Genomic DNA, 25,689 nt, shown 5'->3' with positions numbered 1-25,689 from the left:
CCCGCAATCGCCGTCCACGCCGCGCCCAGTGCGCGCTGGCGCTGTCCCGCTCCTCTCGCCCAGGCGCGGTCCCTTCCCCTGCCCTGACCGGTCGTAGCCCGCCCGGAGCCCCACGCCGCACGAACCCTTCGCCCGGAGATGCCCGCGCCCGTGCGCCGCGCGTGGCCGCGCCCCCTGGCTGCGTCTAGCGCTCCGTGCCCGGCGCCCGTCCGCGCGGCCCCACTCCGGCACCACCTCCTGCTGCCGTCACGACCACCCCCTCGCCGCCCCGGCGCCATGCCGTCGCCGTTGCCCCTCTGGCGGTTGAGGCGTGTGCCCGAACGAACGGGTGCTGGGCACCCGTTGCGCCCATTCGCCCAGTGCCCGCTGCACCCCCTGAGCCACTGACACGGGGACCCCACCCCCAGAACGAAAAAAAAGAAAAAAAAAAGAAAAAATAACAATAATAATAATATATTAAAAACAATTAATTAATTAAAGAATTAATTAACCTAATTAATTTTTGATTAATTAAACTAATCTAATAACTAAACTAATTAAACTATTAGTTAATTAATTAATCAGTCAATGACAGGTGGGTCCCGCACATCAGTTTGACCCAGTCAACGCCATGTTGACTGCTGACGTCAGCAGGCACTATTCTGGATAATGTTGAAATAAATAAATTAAATAAATTCTAAAATGATTTAAAACTTTTAGAAAATCATATAAAATAAACCGTAGCTCAGATGAAAATACTTTCTATATGAAAGTTGTTCAGAACGACGAGACGAATCCGAATACGCAGTCCGTTCGTCCGCCAGACGTCCCTAGCATAGCAAACTTGCAACTTTCCCCCTCCTTTTCATCTGTCCGAAAAATGCAAACTTCAGGAAAACTTTCCCGGATGTTTCCCCCCTTTGCCGATATCACCTACTACCGCGTTAGGGCACACCTAGCACCGCGTATTGTCATGTTACGCTTTGTGTTGTTTTGATTGCTCTGTTATTTATTGTGTTCCCCCTCCGTTACTTCTTTCCGGTAGACCCCGAGACTACCGGCGACCCCCAGTTCGACTACGGAGTTGACGACCCCTCCTTGTCTGAGCAACCAGGCAAGCCCCCCCCTTGATCACCAGATATCGCCTATTCTTCTCTATACTGCTTGCATTAGAGTAGTGTAGCATGTTACTGCTTTCCGATATCCTATCCTGATGCATAGCCTATCCTTGCTACTACTGTTGTTACCTTTACCTGCAATCCTACATGCTTAGTATAGGATGCTAGTGTTCCATCAGTGGCCCTACACTCTTGTCCGTCTGCCAGGCTATACTACTGGGTCGTGATCACTTTGGGAGGTGATCACGGGTATATACTATATACATTATATACATGACACATGTGGTGACTAAAGTCGGGTCGGCTCGAGGAGTACCCGCAAGTGATTCTGATGAGGGGGCTGAAAGGACAGGTGGCTCCACCCCGGTAGAGGTGGGCCTGGGTTCCTGACGGCCCCCGACTGTTACTTTGTGGCGGAGCGACAGGGCAGGTTGAGACCACCTAGGAGAGAGGTGGGCCTGACCCTGGTCGGCGTTCGCAGATACATAACACGCTTAACGAGTTCTTGGTATTTGATCTGAGTCTGGCCATTTGGTCTATACGCACTAACCATCTACGCGGGAGTAGTTATGGGTATCCCGGCGTCGTGGTATCAGCCGAAGCCTTCGTGACGTCAGCGACTGAGTGGCGCGCGCCGGATTGGACTGGAACGCCACTAGGCTAGGTCTGCTTCCGGCCGCGTACGCAACGTGCAGGTGTGCATAGGGCGATGGGCCCAGACCCCTGCGCGCATAGGGTTAGACCGGCGTGCTGACCTCTCTGTTGTGCTTAGGTGGGGCTGCGACGCGTTGATCTTACGAGGCCGGGCATGACCCAGAAAAGTGTGTCCGGCCAAATGGGATCGAGCGTGTTGGGTTATGTGGTGCACCCCTGCAGGGAAGTTTATCTATTCGAATAGCCGTGTCCCTCGGTAAAAGGACGACCCGGAGTTGTACCTTGACCTTATGACAACTAGAACCGATACTGAATAAAACACACCCTTCCAAGTGCCAGATATAACCCGGTGATCGCTCTCTAACAGGGCGACGAGGAGGGGATCGCCGGGTAGGATTATGCTATGCGATGCTACTTGGAGGACTTCAATCTACTCTCTTCTACATGCTGCAAGATGGAGACTGCCAGAAGCGTAGTCTTCGACAGGATTAGCTATCCCCCCTTAATTCTGGCATTCTGCAGTTCAGTCCACTGATATGGCCCTTTACACATGTACCCATGCATATGTAGTGTAGCTCCTTGCTTGCGAGTACTTTGGATGAGTACTCACGGTTGCTTTTCTCCCTCTTTTCCCCTTCCTATACCTGATTGTCGCAACCAGATGCTGGAGTTCCAGGAGCTAGAGATCCCGAGGATGATTCTACATGGAGTTCGGCTTCGAGGAGTAGTTAGGAGGTCCCAGGCAGGAGGCCTTGCCTTTTCGATCGTTGCTACTTTTGTGCTAGTCTTCTTAAGGCAACCTTGTTTAACTTATGTCTGTACTCAGGTATTGTTGCTTCCGCTGACTCGTCTGTGATCGAGCACTTGTATTTGAGCCCTCGAGGCCCCTGGCTTGTATTATGATGCTTGTATTACTTATTTATGCTTTAGAGTTGTGTTGTGATATCTTTCCGTGAGTCCCTGATCTTGATCGTACACATTTACGTGCATGATTAGTGTACGGTCAAATCGGGGGCGTCACATTATCCCAGCTCCAGCCATAGCTAAGATCTCAGCTCTCTCAAATGCTTTGATCTGATTATGAGATCGGAGGAAAGGGACTTCGTCCGGTCGTGCAAGAGTGTGGCTGTGATCATCGGAGAAACTGCTGACATACCAAAGATTGAGCTTTTTATCAAGCTTAACTGTCAAATGGGCTTCGCATAAGAATCGACTCTCCGGTCTAAGCCTGCGGGTCCGGCCTTCCATGGTACAGAACTTGGCCTGTCGTTTTCCTGCGGCGGAACAGAGATACCTCCTCAAGCGCACAGTCCTTGCGCGATCCTTTGAATGTTTTAGCGAGTCCTTCCTGATGCTGAACCCACGTTCTCTCGCGTGCTTGTTGTAGAACATGTACACCTCGTCTAATGACCTGAATGTATTTACCATCAGTGCCCAATGCCTATCAAGTGACTCTTGCTGATATTCATCATAGGACATGTCAAGGTCAAACTGATCATCATCGCTGTGCTCATCGTTCCCGCTAGGACCATCAACACCTCCCTGCAAAATATGACATATAACCTTGCATGTCAGTCTGTTCTTGTATTGTTACTAACCATAAATAATGTAAAGAACTTACTTGGCAACCGCTCCCACTACGAGATGCATCGACCTTGCTCTCGGCATTGTCATCATCTATATTATTACGCTCATTGTCACCATTAGCATTTATCTGTGCACATGTAAAGTAAAATAAGTGGTCATACAATTTTAATGTCAATCATTGCCCTACAATTTTTTCAACATACCTGGCTCACACTATCTGCATAAAATTGTTCATCTATATCATATTCCTCATCGTCATCATTGCCATGTAGTTGTACAAATTTAAAAGGACATGTAAGTGTCAAATAACTAGTTTGTATTCAATATGTTTTGGTCAACATTGAAGGCACTTACATTACCACCGTACGATTCATCCTGACTCATATAGTTGTCTCCGGGAGGTTGGTTCGCATTTAATGACGAGGATTCATTATCGCTACCGGAATCATCACTGGCGTATCCAGTTACTTGCTCCATCTATGCACGTACAAATAAGGTGTGAGATCAATGCCAACATTCCACAACATCATCGCGAATATAGTAAATTCGTCAACAGTGACATGACTATGTGGCATGCATACAAATTTGAACATACAAAATCATTATGAGGTCATTAAGAGGTCACTACTCTCCTCTCTAATTTAGCTAAGTAGGGAATCATTTTGCATAAAAAATGCAATGGACAAATCAAAAAGAAAAAAAAGAGCCAGAGAACCTACTGTGCGCCGTCGAGGGGTCCTCGCCTGGGGTCGACGCCGATGCACTGCTGCCACCCACGTCATGGAGGGCGCGTACCAGGACAGAACGTTGACGCGGGAGCGCTGGGCGTTTCACCGGCGACACGGCGTGTGCGTGAATACGGACGCCGTCGGTGCTCGCGACTAGACGGGCACGTCGGGGTCGACGTCGTGACGGCGGTGGACCACGGCGGCGTTGATGCCGCTAGGGTTTCCTAGGCGGGGACGGGGTGTCGGTTTCACGCGACACCGATAATACGGCGCGTGGGTGACTACGGTCGCCACCCGACGTCGTGACGGCGGTGGACCACGGCTTCGTTGATGCCGCTAGGGTTTCGTACGCGGGGACGGGGTGTCGGGATGGGGCGTCGTTTTTTTTCCTTTCCTGATCGCACTACCGAACCGCACGGTATGCGTACGACGCGGGCGTACGGGACGTAGACGGGCGGCCGGCCCTATGACGGACGGCGGGTACACAAATACACAATTTAGTATGGACGATACTACCCCTTCTACGTTCGATCTGCACAGAATCTGGAGGATCCCTTGGTTTCAGACTTATGGAATTTTGGAAGGAAAAAAATGCTGCACCGAGCTATCCTATCAATAGTAGGGCTTAATTAGGATTCAATAGTAAAGAAGAAATCAATAGTATGACTTCACTAGGACCGGATCATGAAAAAAGATGCATATAATTTACATGTGCTATCTTATTTTCCTCTTTACTTTGGGGAAGAGGGCACGTCCATATAACTCACGAAGACCATTAGCCCCCAAATCACTTGTCATTAACATCGATACCGATGACGGGGTGGGAGACGTAGTTCCTGTCGATATTGAGGCGTCTGCGATGACTTTGTTAATCTTCAAGCTTCACAAATTCGATCCGGCCTTCAATAAGCGTTGTGTGAGTCAAGGGCGGAGCTCTTGTTATGACAAGGGTGGGCACTCCCCCTACCTTGATTTTATGCGATTTTTTCTAGGTACAGGTAAAGTTAGATTCGTTGCTAAAATCACTTTTTTGACACAGTACATGTTAGAGATATATTTGGGTTACATGTACCCGCGATCGGATGTTGCGCCGCTCCTTCAGGTCGTAGCGTCGTGGCCCACGGTCCCCGTCGCCGTCCCGAGGTCTTCCCGCCGTCGCCCTGACCCACCTGCTGCCGCTCCGTCGTCCCTTCGGGCTGTAGCGCTGCGGCCCGCGGTCCACTTTGCCGTCCCCGCGCGTCGACTTCCGTGGTATGCGCCGGGCCGCCTTCCTTGGCGCGGGAACGCCACCGTCTGTGCTGGTCTTCATCATGCTGTCGGGTTCTTCGCCTACTTCGAGCATCGCCACCTCGCTCCTAACCTAGCCGCCACCACCGCCGTTAGGCCGCCGCCACCCCCGTAGCCCGTCCACCCTCTTCATCTTCGTCCAGCACCAGCCCGTCGCTAGCATCGCTGTCATCTTCCCCGACCACTTCGTCTACTCCAACCACCGTTGGCGACATCTGCCCCGCATCGATTGGCGCCGCAACCGTCGTCGAGTCCTTCTCCGCTGGCCCCTTCGACTCCTCAACATGGCGTACAGCTCATGCAGGTCCCTCGTCTACGCATGCCCGGTGCTGGCAAGAACGATGCATGCCTTCGTCCACGACGTGTCCCCGGGCCTGGCAAGCCTGGTGCGGCGCTTCGTCAACTTTGTCTCCGTTCGTCTACGCATGCCCGGTGCTGGCAACACCGATGCGTGTCTTCGTCCACGATATGTCCCCGGGCTTGGCAAACCCGGCGCGACGTGTCGTCAACAACGTCTTCTTCCCGGCGCACCACTTCTTCGACACCACTGCGCCCATGATTAACACGGCGCCTCCTTGCGCCCGCGGCTCCACGGCGACTTCCTCGACACCGGCCACCCCGACTCGACATCGACCACGGCTACACCACTCATACTCTCGTCTACCTCGACAATGGCACAAAGGGCTATCACCTCGCTTGAGCAACTCGCCGGCTTCCTCTATAGTCAACGCGTCTGCTACGTGACATCGTTCACGATGCTCCCGCTGCGACTGCGGGGGGATCAGTCCGTCGACTGCTATATTCTCTTCAGTCTGACCATCCGCGACGCTCTTGTTGTCTGCGACGCTACCGCTACAACTGCGGGGGGATGTTAGAGGTATATTTGGGTTACATGTTTTGGAGAGGCTTCTTGCCCTCCAAGTCTTGTACTCAATATATACTCGCCCTCGAGGCTCAATAATACATCATCATATTTCGCTAATCTTCTCTCTGTCCCTTCTAATAGTACATACGCAGACGCTCATACACACACCCGTATAAATGCATGCATGCACACCTACCTGAGCACACCCAGGGACTGAGCTGACACATCATCTTAAAATTGACAGTCATCACAAACGTCTTTATAGTCGACATGAACGTCTTCTTTCCTGAACGCACGTCATCGGAAGACCTGAAATAAATCCAGAAAAATGCGAGCACAAATGAGTCTAATACTTGAACCCTGATGGGCTAGGTATACCATCATCCTCCTAACCATTCAACCACAAATTTGTTGGCGCCGCCTCCTCGCAGCGCCTTCTTCTTCTTCTTGGCTGTCTCTCACAGCTCAACCTTCTCTCTTGTGGTTTCTCTCAAACACACACCATGGAAGAAATTCTCAGAAAACACACACCCCCCCACGCATGGACCAAGGAAGAAGGAGGCAATAGCTTTGCCAAGAGACACCTTCCTCTTGGTCAGTCGTGGCTACATCTTTTTCTCAGCCCTCACGGCTTCACATTTCATTCAATCAATGCAATACTTATATACAAAAGCTAGCACGGCCAGGAGGCAACTCCCTGATCCGTTTCCTATGCTCACGTTTAGGACGTGTCCAACTACTCCACTATTGCAGCTGCATGCAACCTCCATCTGCTACATACACGTACTAATTAACTTGACCAAAACACTCGGCCATACCTCAACTAACCATGCACTAACTAACTAGATAATATCCTAGTACATGCATGCACCACCGCAGCTTCACGCCACAACGGCATCTCACCAAGCTGCCGCATCACACGGCCCTCAGCATCTCCCATGCAGATACATGACCATGACAAGATTAAAACTAACATTCAACCCCCTAATCTTGCCATGTCAACTCCTCTAATTTTTTGATGCAGATCACCTACATCCTCTTGCCGCAACATCACCTTGCCGTGGACGAGGCATTCCTCGCAGCGCCGCCGCATGTCACCATAGAAACCTTACCGCTGCACTTGTGTTCGCAATCAGCATCACACGAACCCTCCTGCGATGGTAGCCATGGCCACCTCACCGGCCTCCGCATCTCACGAAGTCTGCCACCACCTGCGGCCTCCACGTCTCATGGATTCTACCGCCACTGTGACCTCCACATCTCATGGAGCTTGCCGTTGGTGCACCACCACTGCTATCCTCATCACAGCTGGGTCATCGTACCTTGCCTTCGGCGAGCACGACACATGCCGGCACACAACTAACTTCACCATGGACGCACCACTGTCCGTTGTCGTGTTCATGGACACATGGTGCAACACCTAGCCTCCCGCTGGTGCCCCATGAACCTCCGCGCCGACGTACGCACGCGCCATCACACCGTCTTGCCGAACGCCGCAGCCAGCTCTTGATGTGGATGACACCTCCCATCACCACCCCGTTTCCACCTCCTAACGGCCTCACGCCGCAGGCAGACGATAGGGGCATCGCCGCCACCCAGCCTTCTCCTTGTAACGGCATCACACCGTCCTTGTGGCAACGTCGCACCACCATCACCATCTTGCGGCATCGCATCGTAGCAGGCCACCAGCGGCATCGCGCCGCTGACGGCCTCCACCTCGCATGGAATCCACCACGTCACCGCCGCCGTAGCCGTCGCCGCCGCCACCGCCACGCCGGCCACCATAGCCGCCACGGATCAACAAGGCTCTGATGCCAATTGTTGGTGCCGCCTCCTCGCAGCGCCTTCTTCTTCTTCTTGGCTGTCTCTCACAGCTCAACCTTCTCTCTTGTGGTTTCTCTCAAACACACACCATGGAAGAAATTCTCAGAAAACACACACACACCCACGCATGGACCAAGAAAGAAGGAGGCAATAGCTTTGCCAAGAGACACCTTCCTCTTGGTCAGCCGTGGCTATATCTTTTTCTCAGCCCTCACGGCTTCACATTTCATTCAATCAATGCAATACTTATATACAACAGCTAGCACGGCCAGGAGGCAACTCCCTGATCCGTTTCCTATGCTCACGTTTAGGACGTGTCCAACTACTCCACTATTGCAGCTGCATGCAACCTCCATCTGCTACATACACGTACTAATTAACTTGACCAAATCACTCGGCCATACCTCAACTAACCATGCACTAACTAACTAGATAATATCCTAGTACATGCATGCACCACCGCAGCTTCACGCCACAACGGCATCTCACCAAGCTGCCGCATCACACGACCCTTAGCATCTCCCATGCAGATACATGACCATGACAAGATTAAAACTAACAAAATTGATTCGCTAAAAAACATTGTGTGAAAGAAAAACCGGCTAAGAAAATCGCCTGTCCCGTGCTATTGGCCTTGTTGGGGCTGTATGCAACGCACCAGCCTGGTCTGGTCTTCGCTCCAGTCCACGACACAGTCGATCGTGACTCACGCAGGCACGAGTTCCTTCGTTGCTCCATACACGAACCCGAGGAGCCACGAGCGGCCAGAAGGAGCGGTGCGGGGCCAGCGGCCAGCAGGAGGGGCGCGTGAGGCCGCCGGCCAGAAGTACCGGCATCCGGCGGGTTCCTCATCGCCGAACTCCTCCTCGGCAACAGCGCCACACACGCCCGACGCGCTCCATGTGGCCGCCGCCGCCGGACACGACGATGTCCTAAAGCTGGAGTACTTGGAAAGCGCACGTCTACTTCTCCCGGCTTCTTGTCCTCTTGAACTTTCATTGTATTTTCGTTATTAGTTTTACAAAAGCACATCTAGATGTGGCTTAAGTGTTGCACATCTAATTCCTATATCACTTATTTTACGTGAAGATTCGTGTAAACATTTTTTTTCTTTTGCCTTTCTAGTTTGATTGAGCCACTTAGATGTGCAATAACTATGACACACTTTGGTTATTACATGTTTACGATCACATCAAAGTATTTATGCACATGAAATGTGTATGGACTACTTTGGTTTTACATACAAGGAATTATGCTTTAGAGTCATGCCTTATTTTTTTCCGTCCTCCGCCACTGGCATAAGTGCACGTATGTAGTGGTGCAAGTGTGTGCTATGTGTGTTTGTGTTGTAATCGGTATTTCTCCAAAATAATAATAATAAAAACCCACATATAGGAAATAATATTTTCGTTAACTGAGGGAGCCCAAAACTTTTCTAAGACCCTTATGCACACGACAAATATTTTGGTCTTGCCACATATGCCCCTCTTTTACCACTAATAAGGTACACATGCATTGCATGTAGGAATTTAGATAACCAAAGCATGGATGAGTAGCTAGTATGGTATAATACTACATGGTATAATACCAAAGTATGTAGGAGCTTAAAAATCAGATCATAGTTATAAAAATATTTAAAAACCACGGGTATAATACTACACGAAACTCATGAAATATACACATCACAATTGTCTTTAGGTATCTCGTATTGTAGTGAGTAGCTAGTATTGCATCTTCAAAAAAAGTGAAATTTATTTCGCAGAAAGAAGACAAACGAAATTTATGAAGGTGTTGTCATAGCCTTGAACACAAGAAAATCACAATGTAAAATTGAATCACAATTTTTTTAGGAGAAAAAAAAACTTGCGGGAACTAGGAAGAATCTAAGGTATGGAAGAATCTAGAATAAATAAGAAGTGTCTGTGATGTGAGTTTGTGCATTGTAAACCATAAACTCAAAAAAGATTGGTATTTTTTGTAAAATTAGATAATTTAAAAATAGAAGATTCTAGAACGAATGAGACGTGATTGTATTTCTATTGCGGAGGCCACGAATACTATTACTACGGGATGATAACTGAAAATACCGCCCGATAACCAAACATCGTCCGTTAATCATTAAAATTGCGGAGGCCATGAGTTGTGACTGTACCTCTATTGCTAGCTAGTAATATATTCAGTCTTTCGTCGGAAACAAAATTCATTAATTGTCATTTCTCCCTGGATACGTACATTGTCTAAGCAGAAAATCTGCGTGGATATAGGCACATATCATCATGCCGATAGTACCCTGAAGGCTGCAACTGGCGTGCCAAATGCGGAGCACGTCGTCCAATCGCGAGCCTCGGCCCCGATTTTCATCAGGTCGCGCCCGGGATGGCCTCCACGTCAGCAAGGCCCCGGCGCCGCGGAGCCAGGGGATCGGATTCCCCCCGCCGCGTGGCACGCCACGGCCGCGCTCGCTATCTCCTCCCGGATAAGCCAGGGCCACCCGGCGCCGCGCGCCTAGATCCCCATAAACTGCCGCGCGCACCACAGGCTCAATTCCACTCTCACACCACGCACGCGCGCGCTCGCCTTCCCCACTACAGGCACAGCCAGCGAGCGCACTGGTGGTACAACGATGGCGCTGGTCTCCTCCTCCTCCGCCACCGCCGTCGCGGCGCTCCCCAGCAATGGGCTGGCCGGCGCCCGGAGCTCCTTCCTTGGCGCTGCCGGCAAGGCGGCGGGGTCGCGCGCGTCGTTCGCCGTGCGCGCCGCGGCGCCCGAGAGGCCCATCTGGTTCCCCGGGAGCACCCCTCCGCCGTGGCTCGACGGCAGGTTGGTTACTCGGACACACTGCGCCCATGCATGCCGAAATATGCTGCGATCGACTCTTGACACTGACAGTGTGTGTGTGCGTCTCGTTGTTCTTGATGCAGCCTTCCCGGAGACTTCGGCTTTGACCCCTGGGGTCTTGGTAAGTCCTGATCAACCCATGCTGGTGATTCTTTTTGGTAACGTCGACGTGAACGATCCTTGATCGTGTTGTGCCACGAATATTTGTTGTAGGATCCGACCCGGAGAGCTTGCGGTGGAACGTGCAGGCGGAGCTGGTGCACTGCCGGTGGGCGATGCTGGGCGCGGCGGGCATCTTCATCCCGGAGCTCCTGACCAAGATCGGCATCCTCAACACGCCGTCGTGGTACACCGCCGGGGAGCAGGAGTACTTCACCGACACCACCACCCTCTTCATCGTGGAGCTCATCCTCATCGGCTGGGCCGAGGGCCGCCGGTGGGCAGACATCATCAAGCCCGGCTGCGTCAACACCGACCCCATCTTCCCCAACAACAAGCTCACCGGCACCGACGTCGGGTACGCACACACATACGTGAAGCTAATCTGTACATACATGTCTCTCCTTCTCCTTGTGCTGATGGGCTAATCAAGTGATGTATCTGCATGTTGGACACGTAAGGTACCCCGGTGGTCTGTGGTTTGACCCGCTCGGCTACGGCACCGGCTCGCCCGAGAAGCTCAAGGAGCTCCGCACCAAGGAGATCAAGAATGGCCGCCTCGCCATGCTCGCCGTCATGGGCGCGTGGTTCCAGGCCGAGTACACCGGCACCGGCCCCATCGACAATCTCTTCGCTCACCTCGCCGACCCCGGCCACGCCACCATCTTCCGGGTACGCATATGATACACATTATATTACATTGGTACTATATATGTATGTATGATTTGGCTACTGATGTATGACCCTTTTTGGTGTTACGTTTCAGGCCTTCGCCCCCAAGTAAGGAACACGTTGGGAGTTAGCAACTAATCCGAGGAGTGTGCTACCACGGGGAAGAAGATCGCTGGTGGAACTTGACTTTTTTTTCCGTGGAAGTAAACCGGATGATGGTATGTAATTGTGGAGCAATGCATGCTTGTTGGATGTGTACTTGTACCCTGGTGTTGTAACCGATGTAAAGAATGAATACCCTTTTGAACCTTATGTTCGCATCGTCTACGAGTCTACAAGTCTCGCCACGTCGCCCAATGGTCTAGCATTGCAAGAGCATCTTCAGCCGGACTTGGCAAATCCGGCCTCCTAAATGTTCACATGCTCGCTTCGAATGACCCAAGACAGCGTTGGACGACCCTCAAATCTCTTTCCAGACAACCATATTTCTCATATCTAAATTCTCAAATTCTTACTCGTTCATCATACACTTTTTTTCTCGAATATGCAAAAGATTTACGTATCACTGCATTGATAGAAGAGAGTTGTTACATCATTAGTACAAGCGACATGATCGCACAGAACATGGCGTGAGCTATACTGCCTTGACGACCTAATTGACCGTCCTCAAACGCATGGCCTTCGTCTCAGGGATCATGTTTTCTAACCCAGTAGCCCCAGCAGCTGCCCAAGTCCTCGCCTATGTGCGAATGCTATTGAGCACCCGCAGGATCGACGGCTGCTCAGTGTCGAAAACACATGCATTTCGAGCCTTCCACAGGAGCCAGGATGTGACGATGATCAGTGAGGATATGCCAACCTGTCGCCCTGCCGGCGTAGCACCATGAGACGCCGGCCACCACTCAAGAAAGTCATCATTCGGCAACGGAGGGGCTGTCATCGTTCGGCACCAGAAGAGGACCTCATGCCAAATTTGTCGTGAGAACGCACATCCAACAAGCAAGTGGTGCATGATCTCGGGCTCCTGGTCACAGAACACACATCTAGGTGGATGCGGCAATCCTCGCCTAATAAGTCTGTCGGCAGTCCAACATCTATCCTGGGGAGCCAGCCAGACAAAGTCTTGACTCCTAGTGGTGCCCAGGCCTTCCAGTTTAGTTGCTAGCAGCTTGCCGGAGTTGATCCAAGGAGCATTGTTGACGGTGTTCTGGATTAGGGGGTGCTAACCTAGTCGGCCCATGCTCCTCGGGTTGGGCCGATAAGCCCTCATTCGTACTCAAGGTGGACTCCGGAGGCAGCATGCTAGAGGAGTGATCAAAATTACCTCCGCTGAAGACTTGTCGTATACTCCAAGATTTCTCCTGCCCCCTTGCTCCTAGATAGGGACCTTGTAACCTAGATACCCTACATGGCGTATATATAAGCCATGGGATTTAGCCCGTAGAGGGGACATCCATGCAATATCATTCACCTAGCTCTAGAGTTAGACCACATCTTACGATCTCGAGGTAGATCAACTCTGTACTTGATACATCTTCATTACTATAAACAAGAGTAGGACGTAGAGTTTTACATCCATCAAGAGGGCCCTAACCTGGGTAAAGCACCGTCTCTCTGTTCCCGTTACCATCCATCCGAGATCCACAGCTAGGGGCCCCCTATCCCGAGGTCTGCCAGTTTTGACACCGACACTGGTGCTTTCATTGAGAGTTCCGTTGTGCGATCAACAGATCGAACGATGGCTCATTTGCAGATCAATTGCGCCAATGGCCATGGGAGCTCTTACGCCCCGGCCAGATTTTTGTGTTCGGCAGCATGGTCTTCTGTGCTGACTCGACGGGCCATCTGGCCTCTGTCGAAAACTATGCTCCAGGTCGGATCGTGACCTTCAGTGGCCTCGAGTACACCACGGATTCCCGCGGCGAACTCGTCCTATTGGGATGGGCCCCCAACCGAATTGAGAACTTGCCCGACTCTGGAACCGATCTTCGGCGTCACCAGAGACCCCTGACGTAACCACTCCGGGCGGGCCCCTCCCGATCTCTAGTCTGGGCGTAGATCTGGCTCCCACCTCTGAAGTTACGTCGGGTTTAGAACTAACCTCGGTGCAGGATCCGGAATCGCTTCTAGATCCCCTTCGCACCGATGATGCGTCAAGTTACACTCCAAGCATACTTCGAGTCAGCCCCGCCTACAACCAAAGGATAAATTTCAAAGATCTATCCCACCTCAATGAGATGCTTGACCGCATCCTGAGTATGTCTATCTCGGACGGCAAGGCTTCGGTTTATGATCAGATCGGACTTAGAGCCGACGATCAGGAAATTTGCATCCCACCCACCACACACCTAGTCGCCACGATCGACAATTTAACCGATGTGCTGGACTATGACGAGGCCACGGACACGGATGAAGATGTTACTGGCCCCACAGAAAACACCTCGCCTCTAGTAAACACTGGCAGGTGGACTGCTACATCTACTTATGATGTCTACATGGTTGACACCCCCAATTCCCCTCCAAGACGCTGACGTAGACGCAGAAGAGGCAACGATGGGGAACCCAGCGGCAATAACGCAAGTGCCGACAATGGCGACGCGGCAGCCGGTGATGCCGACAACCCTTAGGAGGACCCTCAAGCCTCCCCAGTACAGAACGACACACCTGGAGGGCATCTCGAGGACTTAGATCCCAACCACCTCTTTGAAGGGGCTGATGACAACTATATGCCGGAATCCGAGAGCCTCGGCACCAAGGACTATGTTGTCCCCGAAGACCCTTTCGAACAAGAGCGCTTCCGGTGGCGCCTCATAGCCACGGCTCGGAGCATGAAGCGCAAGTAGCAGCAACTGCAAGCCAACAACAACGCACTAAATGAAAAAAAGGTCGAAGTGCTCTCTGCCGAGCAAGATATGGAAGACCGGCGCCGTAGCGCACCGAAATCATACCCACGCAGGCGTCTGTTGCCGGAGTTTGATGAGGAGTTAGCCGCCGATGAGCCTGACCGACCCCCTAGAGGTCGGGACAGGCCAATGCGGGAAAACCTCAACACTCGGCCACCTCCACACCGTTATGGCAAGGACCCCGTAGATTACCTAGACCCTCGCCATGTTCTATATCGCGCTGAGGTAAATAGGGCACCTCCTCGGCCCATCTAGAATCAAGGGGACGCGCGCCCGCTGGGCTTGACGACTACGATGCCTGGATAGATAGGAACAGCCATGCCCGAGACCAGGCCTACTCACGGCTCTCCCCAGAGCACCGAGGAGATGCTCCTCAATTTCGAGGTCCGACCCACCCGATCTGCTTTACAGACAGGGTAATGGAACATCAATTCCCTAAAGGGTTTAAGCCCATCAATATAGAATCGTACGATGGCACCATCGATCGAGCAGTATGGATCGAGGACTTCCTTCTCCATATACACATGGCTAACGGAGACGATCTCCATGTCATTAAATATTTGCCGCTCAAGCTAAAGGGGCCGTCCAGGCATTAGCTTAACAACATGCCTCCTCATTCTATTGGTAGCTGGGAGGCCCTCGAGGACACTTTTTCGGGCAAACTTCCAGGGCACGTACGTCCGACCTCCGGACGCTGATGACCTCAGTCGTGTCACCCAGCAGCCAGGCGAATCAGCCCGGAAGTTTTGGAACAGGTTCCTCACTAAGAAGAACTAGATCATAGACTACTCCGAAGCCGAGGCCATCGTCGCATTCAAGAACAATATCCGAGATGAATGGTTGGCCCGCTAGCTCAGCCAGGAGAAGCTGAGGACTATGGCAGCCCTCACATCGCCGATGACCCGCTTTTGCACGGGAGAATATAGCTGGCTCGCCCGAAGTACCCATAATGGCGAAGCGGACATCTTGGAAACACGTGACGCCAATGAAAAGCCCAAGCGCAATAAAAATAAGCGCATGCATAAAAGTGGCGGAAGTGACACAGAAGATGCTACAGTTAACGCAGGGTTCATCGGACCTAGATCCGGATATAAAGGGAAGCCCTTTAAAGGGAACAAAGACGGACCTAGCCAGCTGTGACGCCCCCGATTCAATCGTACACTAATCATACACGCAAACGTGTACGATCAAGATCAGGGACTCACGAGAAGATATCACAACACAAATCTAAAATAAAATAAGTCATACAAGCATCATAATACGAGCCAGGGGCCTTGAGGGCTCGAATACAAGTGCTCGATCATAGACGAGTCAGCGAAAGCAGCAATATATTAGTACAGACATAAGTTAAACAAGTTGCCATAAGATGGCTAGCACAAACTGGGATACAGATCGAAAGAGGCGCAGGCCTCCTGCCTGGGATCCTCCTAAACTACTCCTGGTCGTCATCGGCGGCCTGCACGTAGTAGTAGGCACCTCCAGAGTAGTAGGAGTCATCGTCGACGGTGGCGTCTAGCTCCTGGGCTCCAGCATCTGGTTGCCACAACCGAGAGGAAAGGAAAGGGGGGAAAAGAGGGAGCAAAGCAACCGTGAGTACTCATCCAAAGTACTCGCAAGCAAGGACCTACACTACATATGCATTGGTACGAATGAAATGGATAGTATCTGTGGACTGAACTGCAGAATGCCAGAATAAGAGGGGGATAGCTAGTCCTATCGAAGACTACGCTTCTGGCAGCCTCCATCTTGAAGCAGTAGAAGAGAGTAGATGGTAAGTTAACCAAGTATCATCGCATAGCATAATCCTACCCGGCGATCCTCTCCTCGTCGCCCTGTTAGAGAGCGATCACCGGGTTGTATCTGTCACTTGAAAGGGTGTGTTTTATTAAGTATCCGGTTCTAGTTGTCAAAAGGTCAAGGTACAACTCCGGGTCGTCCTTTTACCGAGGGACACGGCTATTCAAATAGATCAACTTCCCTGTAGGGGTGCACCACATTACCCAACACGCTCGATCCCTCTGGCTGGACACACTTTCCTGGGTCATGCCCGGCCTCGGAAGATCAACACGTCGCAGCCCTACCTAGGCACAACAGAGAGGTCAGTACGCCGGTCTAAATCCTATGCGTGCAGGGGTCTGGGCCCATTGCCCATTGCACACCTGCACGTTGCGTACACGGCCGGTGAGCAGACCTAGCAACCTCCATTACAAAGGAAGCTACATTACGCGGTCCAACCCAGCGCGCGCCGCTCAGTCGCTGACGTCAAGAAGGCTTCGGCTGATACCACAACGTCGAGTGCCCATAACTGTTCCCGCGTAGTTGGTTAGTGCGTATAGGCCAGTGGCTAGACTCAGATCAAATACCAAGATCTCGTTAAGCGTGTTATTTTGAAGTAACCGCGGACGCCGACCAGCGCCAAGCCCACCTGTCTCCTAGGTGGTCACAACCTGCCCTGTCGCTCCACCATAAAGTAATAGTCGGGGCCGTCGGGAACCCAGGCCCACCACTAACGGGATGGAACCACCTGTCCTTTCAGCCCCCACATTGGAATCACTTGCGGGTACTCTACGAGCCGACCCGACTTTAGTCACCACCATGTATCATGTATAATAGTGTAGTATGTATATACACGTGATCACCTCCCGAGTGATCACAGCCCAGTAGTATAGCATGGCAGACAGACAAGAGTGTAGGGCCACTGATGTAATACTAGCAACCTATTCTAAGCATTAGGATAGCAGGTAAAGGTATCAACAATTATAGCAACAATGACAGGTTATGCATCACAAAACATAACATGGCAATACGCGGTGCTAGGGGTGACCTAACGCAGTACTAGGTGATATCGGCGAAGGGGGAAAACATCCGGGAAAGTATTCCCGATGTTTCGCGTTTTCAAACAGACGGACCAGAGGGGTAAAGTTGCATGCTCGCTATGTTAGGGACGTGTGGCGGGCGAACGGGCTGCGTATTTGGATTTGGATCGTCGTTCTGAGCAACTTTCATATACAAAGTATTTTCATCCGAGCTACGAATTATTTTATATTAATTTTTAAAGTTTCATTTCATTTTTAGAATTAACAGGATTAATTAAATTAGAAAATGCAATTATGACGTTAGCATGATGCCAGGGTGATGTCAGCAGTCAAACTGTCAATTGACTTAGTAAAACTGACATGTGGGTCCCACTGTCAATGACTGTTAGCTAATTAAACAGGTTAATTAGTTTAATTAACAGATTAATTAGGTTAAGTTAATTAATTAATTAAACTATTAATTACATATTTTTTGTTTCTTTTTTTGTTCTCGGCTGCGGGCCCCGGCTGTCAATGGGCCAAAGGGCCTTAACGGGCACGGGCAAGCGGGCATTGCGAGCGTTGCAGGCGCAGCCGCAACGGGCGCAGCCCAGCAGAGCGCTGCGGGGCGCCGGTGGCCACGGCGCCGGCCGACGAGCAGCTACGGAGGGGCAGAGCGGTTGGGGGCGGCATGCTCGGCAGCGGCCGGGGCGACGCGTGCGCGCGCGGTGAGGCGGAGGTCGCAGCAGAGCGGGACGAGGGGAGCAGGGGGCCCCGGGGCAGCAGCGGGCAACGGCAAGAGGCTCAGTGGGCTGCGAGGGGCGCCGAGGTCGTGGCGCACTGCAGCAGCGTGAAGGGCCAGAGCATGCACGGCGCCGCGGCGAGCGCCGGTGAGAGAGGCGAGGCCGTGCGGGCGGGGTGGCTGGCGGAAGTAGCAGAAGGGGGAGCGGGTCGCGCGTGGCCATCGCAGACGGCGTGTGCGGTGACTGTTGGGGAGGAGCAGCACGGTGTGGCCGTGCGGGGCGGACGGCGTGAGTGCGGTGAGTCCAATGGGCACGAGCCCGTGACCAAACGGTCACCGGAGACGCGTCGGCGACAACCTCCGCGGCGATGTGTTCGGCCTCTTCGTGAGAGCTAGCTAGGGTGCGCGCGAGAGCAAACAGAGAAAGGTAGGAGGTAGAGGAGCTCACCGCGCAGCACACAGAGGCTGGTGAGAGGCTTAGTAGCAGCAGCAGTCGCCAGAGTCAAGAAGATGGCGGTGACCCAAGGAAGAAGGCGACGACGTTGGGGGTGATGCAGGGGGTCCCAGCTCGAGCAGGTGGTCGGGGAGGACGTAGCGAGGGCCGGCGAACCGATCTGGCATGGGGACGAGGCAAGTGGCGACGGTGGCCGCCGCTAGGATGGGGCCATGGCGACGGGCGCGCTCGGGATCGAGCGAGAGGAGAGGGAAGAGGTGGATCTGGGGGAGGGGAGGCGCAGAGGCGAGCGAGAGGGGGAAAGTGGGAGAGAGGGGTGGAGACCGAGGCGTCGGGGTGGCCTTATCCCCTCCCGGCATCGGCGCCGGCGAGGTGGTCGGGCGGGAACGTGCCCCTGTTCCGACCCTGGTCGGGGGAACAGGGAAGTGGGACGGCACGGGGGCCGGTTGGGCTGGCCGGCTGGGCCGTTTGGCCCAGTTGGCCAGGGAGTTTTCCCTTTTCCTTTCTTTTTGTTTTTTGTTTGGCTTTTCCTTTTTATTTATATTTCCTGCACTGTTTTCTCTCATTTCCTAAATATTTTAGTTTTGGAAAATACAAAAGTTGTACCTAATTTATTGTATTTAATTATGTCACATTCCGAACATTTTAGTTTTAATGTTTGAAAACTTTTATTGTTTGCTTGATTTTGAATTTGAATTTGAATTGGTTTCGAACTAACGCAAGATTAGCAACAATAATCAAAATGACATGGCATCGTTAGCAGAGAATTACTGTAGCTTAATTATCCGGGCGTCACAATTCTCCTGCACTACAGGAAATTTCATCCCGATATTTAAGAGGTGGAGTAAGGGCGAAAGGTCCGGTTACGAAATTCTAACGGATCTTCTCGGCCTTGGTTGCTCTTCTCGAAGAAGTTGACAACTTCCGTTGGTGTCTTCATTCCTCTGCTTCAGGTCATCATGATGAAGTCATCAGCCTTTCTTCCTGAACTCCATCGTACTTACGAATAGGTAAGAGGGGCAGGTCGATAACGATAGGATGCTATAAGGGGCAATCATCTGGGTTATCCCATGAATGAACAAATGACTATCTCTTGAGTTGAACAAATGAAACACATCGAGAGCAAAGTAAGACGGTACAATAAGAAGTATCAAGCGGCCAGGAAATCATTCGATGCATAATCAGAAGGTGAAACGGTTTTAGAGCAATGGGAACAAGTATTGTGTCTGATACCAGAATTGATGATCTTACGGAAGGTGGCTCGTGATCTACATACGAAGCCAAGCGTGAGGATTCACTTTAGAAACATGGGTGTACAGGAGAGTCAGGTTCTGATCCTGTGGAACTGTGGGTTATGGGCCCACCATGTGGGTTAAAATAAGAAAGGGCGTTGACATCTTGCACGGTCATGATAGCAAGGCATGTCAGAGAATAACCGGTCAGTTATGTTGGCTGCATCGTTGGTACCACGGGCGAGGGATGAAGAGAACTATTTTCCTGCTCGTTGAAATGAGGCGGACCAATAGGCAAAGTTCTCGTCCATCGGTGGTTACCAACATGTCATCAACAATACTAACACGGTCTTACTAACAAGGTCGTACACCAGGGTGTTTACATAAGCAGCGAATCATTACTACTTAGATCATATAAGCCACGATAAAGGTTAAACAAGACAACAGAAAGGAAATGTGATTATCAGATTAAATAGAACAATGGAAAGGAAAATGTGTTTAAACACATATTTCAGGGGTATATCCTTCCCAAGGACAAGCAGAGCACGATATCCATGACATGATAGAAAGTAGAAAACCATTTAGGTAAGGGGAGAGGAATTTCATGGCATTACCCATACTACGGTGTTTGGATAAAGAAAACTTAGCATTGTGCTTCCAATGCTCTTGTTGATGTTTGAGTACCACTGTCATGCTTAGAGATAGCATTGGCATGGTCTTCAAGCAAAGGTCGGACTTTGGATACACAAAGGATCCATCAGAAACAATTTGTAGAATGCGTCTTACAATTTCCTCAGGGAAGAATGGATAACCTTGTTAAAAATGGAAACTATAACAATAGGTCCTCTGGCAGGTGTGCTAGGCATGACATCACCTTACCGGGTCATATAAAGACCAATGTTATAACTCTTGGAAAATATTCCAACCATCATATCTGATCGAGATTCAGATTCGATTGGTGACATGATACCTGAGAAGAAAAAGGTGCAACACAAATTGATGAGATGGTGTTGCAAGACTCTCGGGAAATGAACTATGGAAGCAAGTTTTGGAACAAGAGTTCATCATTAAACCAAGGAGAGGGTGAGGAGGCGGCTGATGGACTCGGCGAAAATTCATTGAGACTTCCAAAAGATGGACTTCCACAATTACATGAACAAAGAGATAACATTTGTCAGATCAAATGATATGAAGGTGTATGCTCGAGGAAAACGCACACCACTAAACATTGGTTGAAAAGTGCACCTGAAATATGGGCTTAGGTAGTACGATTAATGTTAGAATGGTGATTTCGATAACCAATGGTCTAAGAATGAAATATCGACCATTAACTTCAAAGCAATAGGGTTCCTAGAAGTTTTGAAGTCGCACATCATAGTTCAATTGTCGGTATTCCGGTTAGAATCAACATGGGTACCAAGAATGAATGGTGAGGGTGAGCAGTATCACTATACCAAGAATTCTTAAGAGGTGGTGAAACTCTCACAACATCCTTGACAAAAAGGCAGTAATACTTCAAGGTAGATTATAACACAAGCTGGATAGCAAGTCGCATCCGTAACATGAACAAGTTTGTGATGAAAGGAAGGCAAGAATGTTGTCGATGGTAACTCAAATTACCAAGGGACGAGGATGGCACTTATTATCAGGAATTTGATTGATATCTTGGAAGGAGTCAAAATGTTGATAATGATCACGACAAATTTTGTCGAGAGGCTCCACGAAGAAGCAATTGAACATCGGTACATCAAGCAACAAGACTAATGCAACGAAAGATTATTGGAACCACGAATACGACACCAACTCGGAATCAAGTTTGCTGTTCGAGGTGAAACGATAAGATAAGGAAGATCGACGTAAGCTTAGATCATCGCCGAAAGTGGTGCTCCGGGAGTAAGGACCAGGTAGCACAGTTAAAATCATCACGATACTGATATAGCCGATCAGGCTAGAAATGACGTGATCGAGTACAAACTCGTAAGTAAAGAAGATTACTAATAGTTGTTTAATCGCGATGCGGACTCGATTCAGTTATTGGTGTCCTTGGGTGTTTAATGACTTAGAGACCGTGAAAAAATTGGAATCAGTGAGATTGTAGTACTTGATGGAGAACTCATAAGAAGTTATGTAGTTCCGTGATAATCTCGAGATACCAGGGTGTAATACTCAACGAAAGATCGAAGTAAAGGTTGGACAGGTGTATTGATCCACAGAAGACAAGTGCTTAAACGTGTCCGAGAAATGGGATCAAAGAAGAACATATGGTCAGAAACACGATTGCAAAGGATAAATTCACCGATACCAAAGGATATTATATCAAGGAAATAGTTATTATAACAAGAAGCTTCCATGATAGGATCTACATCGTGTCCATGGGCATGAACACAAAGTTCAAGGTCGACTCCCACTTCTCTAATGCATAACCTTTCATTCACTTCTCACCTTCGAACAAGTTGTAGTGTTGAAATTTTATCTGACGAAAAGCCAACAGAGTATAACTCGCATAACTTACGAGCTTACACAAATTAGGGAAGGCATAGGTTCAACCCATGGGGGCATCTTCGGAACATATTGACGGTGTCCTGGACTAGGGGGTACTCACCACATCGTCTCCCGACTAGGTGGATCGGGCCGAGGATCCCCATGGCGGTTCACTCATGGGCCACTTCGGGCAGCCCATGCCGCATAGAAGGAGTATTCCACAAGACTTGGTGATCAAGACAAGGACTCCTCTCCACCAACGTATTCGGCTAGGACTCTTGTTATCCTAGGCCTCTGGTGCATTATATAAGCTAAAGCCAGGCTAGTCGATAGATGAGGATGACATTACTCATCATACCCTTAGGTCTTAGACCACAACATATGATATCGAGGTAGATCAACTCTTGTAACCCCATATTCATCAAGATCAATCAAGCAGGAAGTAGGGTATTACCTCGATAGAGAGGGCCCGAACCTGGGTAAACATCGTGTCCCCTGTCTCCTATTACCCATCGATCCACGACACATAGCTTGGGACCCCCTACCCGAGATCTGCCGGTTTTGACACCGACAATGGTGCTTTCATTGAGAGTTCCTCTGTGTGATCGGCAAAGGGTCAATGGCTCGTGTGCAGATCGACTTCGACATCGGCATTTTCGTCGCCGGCTCGACTGGTCACCTTGGCTTGACCAAGGACTGTGCCCTGCCTCCGATCATCATATTTGTATGCGGGCCTCCATCAACATCAACTCCGATCCGTATCATGATCATGGAGAAATCATCCTTGGAGCTTGGGGGCTCAATGTCAACATTGCCCTCGGACGACCGTGTTGTTTTTCCGAACAGCAAACTTGTATCCACTGCCACCACCTCCTCGAGCATCGCTTTGACGATTCCTTTGGTGGAATTGTGCGGAATTAAGTCTACAACAACCATGCAAAATTTCGTCGAGTTCCGATGGAGGAATCTCCGGCAATCTACGATATACCGGAGCCGTGTCAAATCTGGACGGGAATCTGGACGAGTTTAGGGCGTGGTCTTCAGAACCTAGCTCGGATGTCCTTTGGAAGATCCAACCATTGATCGGCTGCAGAATTCCTATATCTACCATCCCTGAAAATTTCATCTCGATCCGACCGTCCAAACTCCGGGAACATTCTGATTAGTGCATCACTTTTCAGATCTGTTTTCTGCGTGAATACTGATCCGACCAGAATTCATGTTTCTTTATGAATGTGATATTGGACAACCTTTTTAAAGGAATTTTCTTCTAGGGTATTGTGCGTTGTTCTTAACACGTGCCCATAAAATTTGAAGCCTTCTCTGAGGCACTCTCGCGCTGGTGGAAAACCAGTCCGGTAACATTGCTCCACGTCTGCCGACCTGCGCTAGACAGATCGTTGCTTCGTCGAGCCGAGCCTAACCTTATCGGATCATCAGCTCGGCAAGCCGAACAAGAGTTCGGCATCGCGAAGGATAAATCTTCACCAACACCATCGCCCCACGGATTGCACGGGTCAGGCGCGCCGACATCGCCGCTCGGTCACTTCATCAATCCGGCATTGACCGCATCACAAGTTATGACCAGCGTCGGCATGGCCGCACCATTGCTTCTTCAAGCCGATGTCCATCACGCCGAACTGCTTCAACACCTCGGCTGACATGGCAGCTGCAACGTCTCCTTACCAACCCGCTCCGTCATCTCGGCTAGACCGGGGACTTTGCTATTTCTTCATCAACCTACTTTGGTGACTTCAGCGTCACCGGCTGACCTGCTTCGACTCATCGGCTAACATGGAGGCTTCGACACCTCGGTTGGACCGGGGAGTTTGCTATTTCTGCATCAACATACTCCGATGACTTCAGCGTCACCAGCTGACCAGCTTCGTCACATTACCAGGACCGGGGGCTTTGCCTCAAGGAGCCCACCTTTGGCAGCATCGCCATGCCGTCGCTTTATCGCCCATCAGGCAATGGGTGTGCGGATCGAGTCCCAATTTTGGGAGTAACCTTTCTTCAGATTGCTACAACAGATAAACCAGGTGCTATTAATCCTAGTATTTTTTCTTGCTTGGGTTTATTTTTCCCAAGGAATTATTACTCTGGTTTGTTTCATCATCTGTACGCAGGCCTATCAAATGGTGGCCGCATTAACGACGGTCGCGTGGTGGTTCGGTCAGTTTCCGTATACAGTTCGGCGAATGCCGCATCTGGAACTCGGACCGGCCTGTGAATTCAGGCTTTGCCACGCCTTCACCGCGTCACGCCGACGCCCTGCATCAACATTGACTTCGGCGCCAGGCCACATCTCTTTAAATAAATTATTTTTGCAAAAAGCAATTATCCTTTTTGGATCGCACTATTTTATGTGTGTAGGTAATCCACTTCGTCTGCGTCATGTGGTCACTTCGGCAAGCCGACGTCGTTGTCCCAATCGGCATAAATCGGCTCGCGTGATCACCTTGTTGGTCGAATCGCCATACCGACATGTTCGGTTGCCTCGGGGACTTCGGCATCGCTGAGAGAGCTCTACCTCATCGAGTGTTCGGCACACGGGCCATATTTCTTTTATTACTCACTTTGCATAAATTATTAATTACGCAACAATTTTTTTAATTTATTATTATTCCTATTATGTCCGGCTTGCACTATTTTCTGTGCACAGGTAAAGGATCCGGGTCGGGCAACGGTGTCACCTCGGTGTACCGACGTACCACGTCACCTTGGCTGGACCATGGGCTTCGTCATCACTTCATTAACCCACGCCGGGGACTTTGGCGTCACACTGCCGGCCTGCATTGGCCGTGCTATGTCGCCACTTCGGAGTGCCGAGCTCTTCGCTCCGCCACCTCGGGACCGGCTTGGGGGCTGGGACCTTGTCCCGCCGTAAGCTCGGGCCATGCATCAGCACCGAGCACACTAACCAGCTAAGTCGCTTTTATGCTCAGAATTTTCAACTTTAAATTTTGTTCGGTTCGACCAAAGCATTATAATTTTTGGCAAAAAGTTGTATGTGAAAAACTTCCTTGTCAAAACTTTGTTTGTGACACACAAATTCAAATACCCCGTTTACTTGGGGGGCTTCCTTTATGAAGCCTTTCCTCTTGCATATGATTATACTTGTACGGCTTCGTTCCCTGTTCGTGTATTATGCCACAATATGCACCATGTTGACTTAAGTGTTCCACAAGCTGGGTTGCCTTGCTCCTGTGTTTACCCCTACGTGCCCGATTGTTCGGCTAGGGAGTAAAGGGAGCACCTCTGCGATTGTCACGATCGGGTCATCTGAGCTCGGACCTCAGACTGGGTGAAGCCGAAAGCTAGTGCTCTTATTGTTCTCAATCATGGTCGGCACACAACGGAACTCATGA

At 50.5% G+C, this 25,689-nt stretch overlaps 1 protein-coding gene across 1 annotated transcript; it reads left to right on the top strand.

The window, feature by feature from the left end:
* The first annotated feature begins 10,550 nt into the window (after positions 1 to 10,550).
* On the top strand, positions 10,551 to 12,023 carry LOC123052305 (chlorophyll a-b binding protein 7, chloroplastic). The gene is made up of 5 exons (XM_044475439.1): positions 10,551 to 10,862; positions 10,964 to 11,001; positions 11,094 to 11,397; positions 11,501 to 11,711; positions 11,806 to 12,023. The coding sequence occupies exons 1-5, from the start codon at positions 10,666 to 10,668 to the stop codon at positions 11,821 to 11,823; spliced, it is 768 nt and encodes a 255-aa protein (XP_044331374.1). The 5' UTR covers positions 10,551 to 10,665; the 3' UTR covers positions 11,824 to 12,023.
* The last annotated feature ends 13,666 nt before the right edge of the window (positions 12,024 to 25,689 follow it).

Source organism: Triticum aestivum, chromosome 2D (assembly GCF_018294505.1).
Source record: "Triticum aestivum cultivar Chinese Spring chromosome 2D, IWGSC CS RefSeq v2.1, whole genome shotgun sequence".
Lineage (NCBI taxonomy): Eukaryota > Viridiplantae > Streptophyta > Magnoliopsida > Poales > Poaceae > Triticum > Triticum aestivum.
Note: the sequence above shows the minus strand (reverse complement) of the source record. Positions and strands in the feature narration are given on the sequence as shown.

Bases quoted from the DNA above. Each gene is read 5' to 3' on its own strand.
- LOC123052305 (XM_044475439.1), top strand. From the start codon at position 10,666: ATGGCGCTGGTCTCCTCCTCCTCCGCCACCGCCGTCGCGGCGCTCCCC. The intron at 10,863-10,963 runs GTTGGTTACTCG...TTCTTGATGCAG, and splicing joins CCGCCGTGGCTCGACGGCAG to CCTTCCCGGAGACTTCGGCT. The intron at 11,398-11,500 runs GTACGCACACAC...TGGACACGTAAG, and splicing joins CTCACCGGCACCGACGTCGG to GTACCCCGGTGGTCTGTGGT.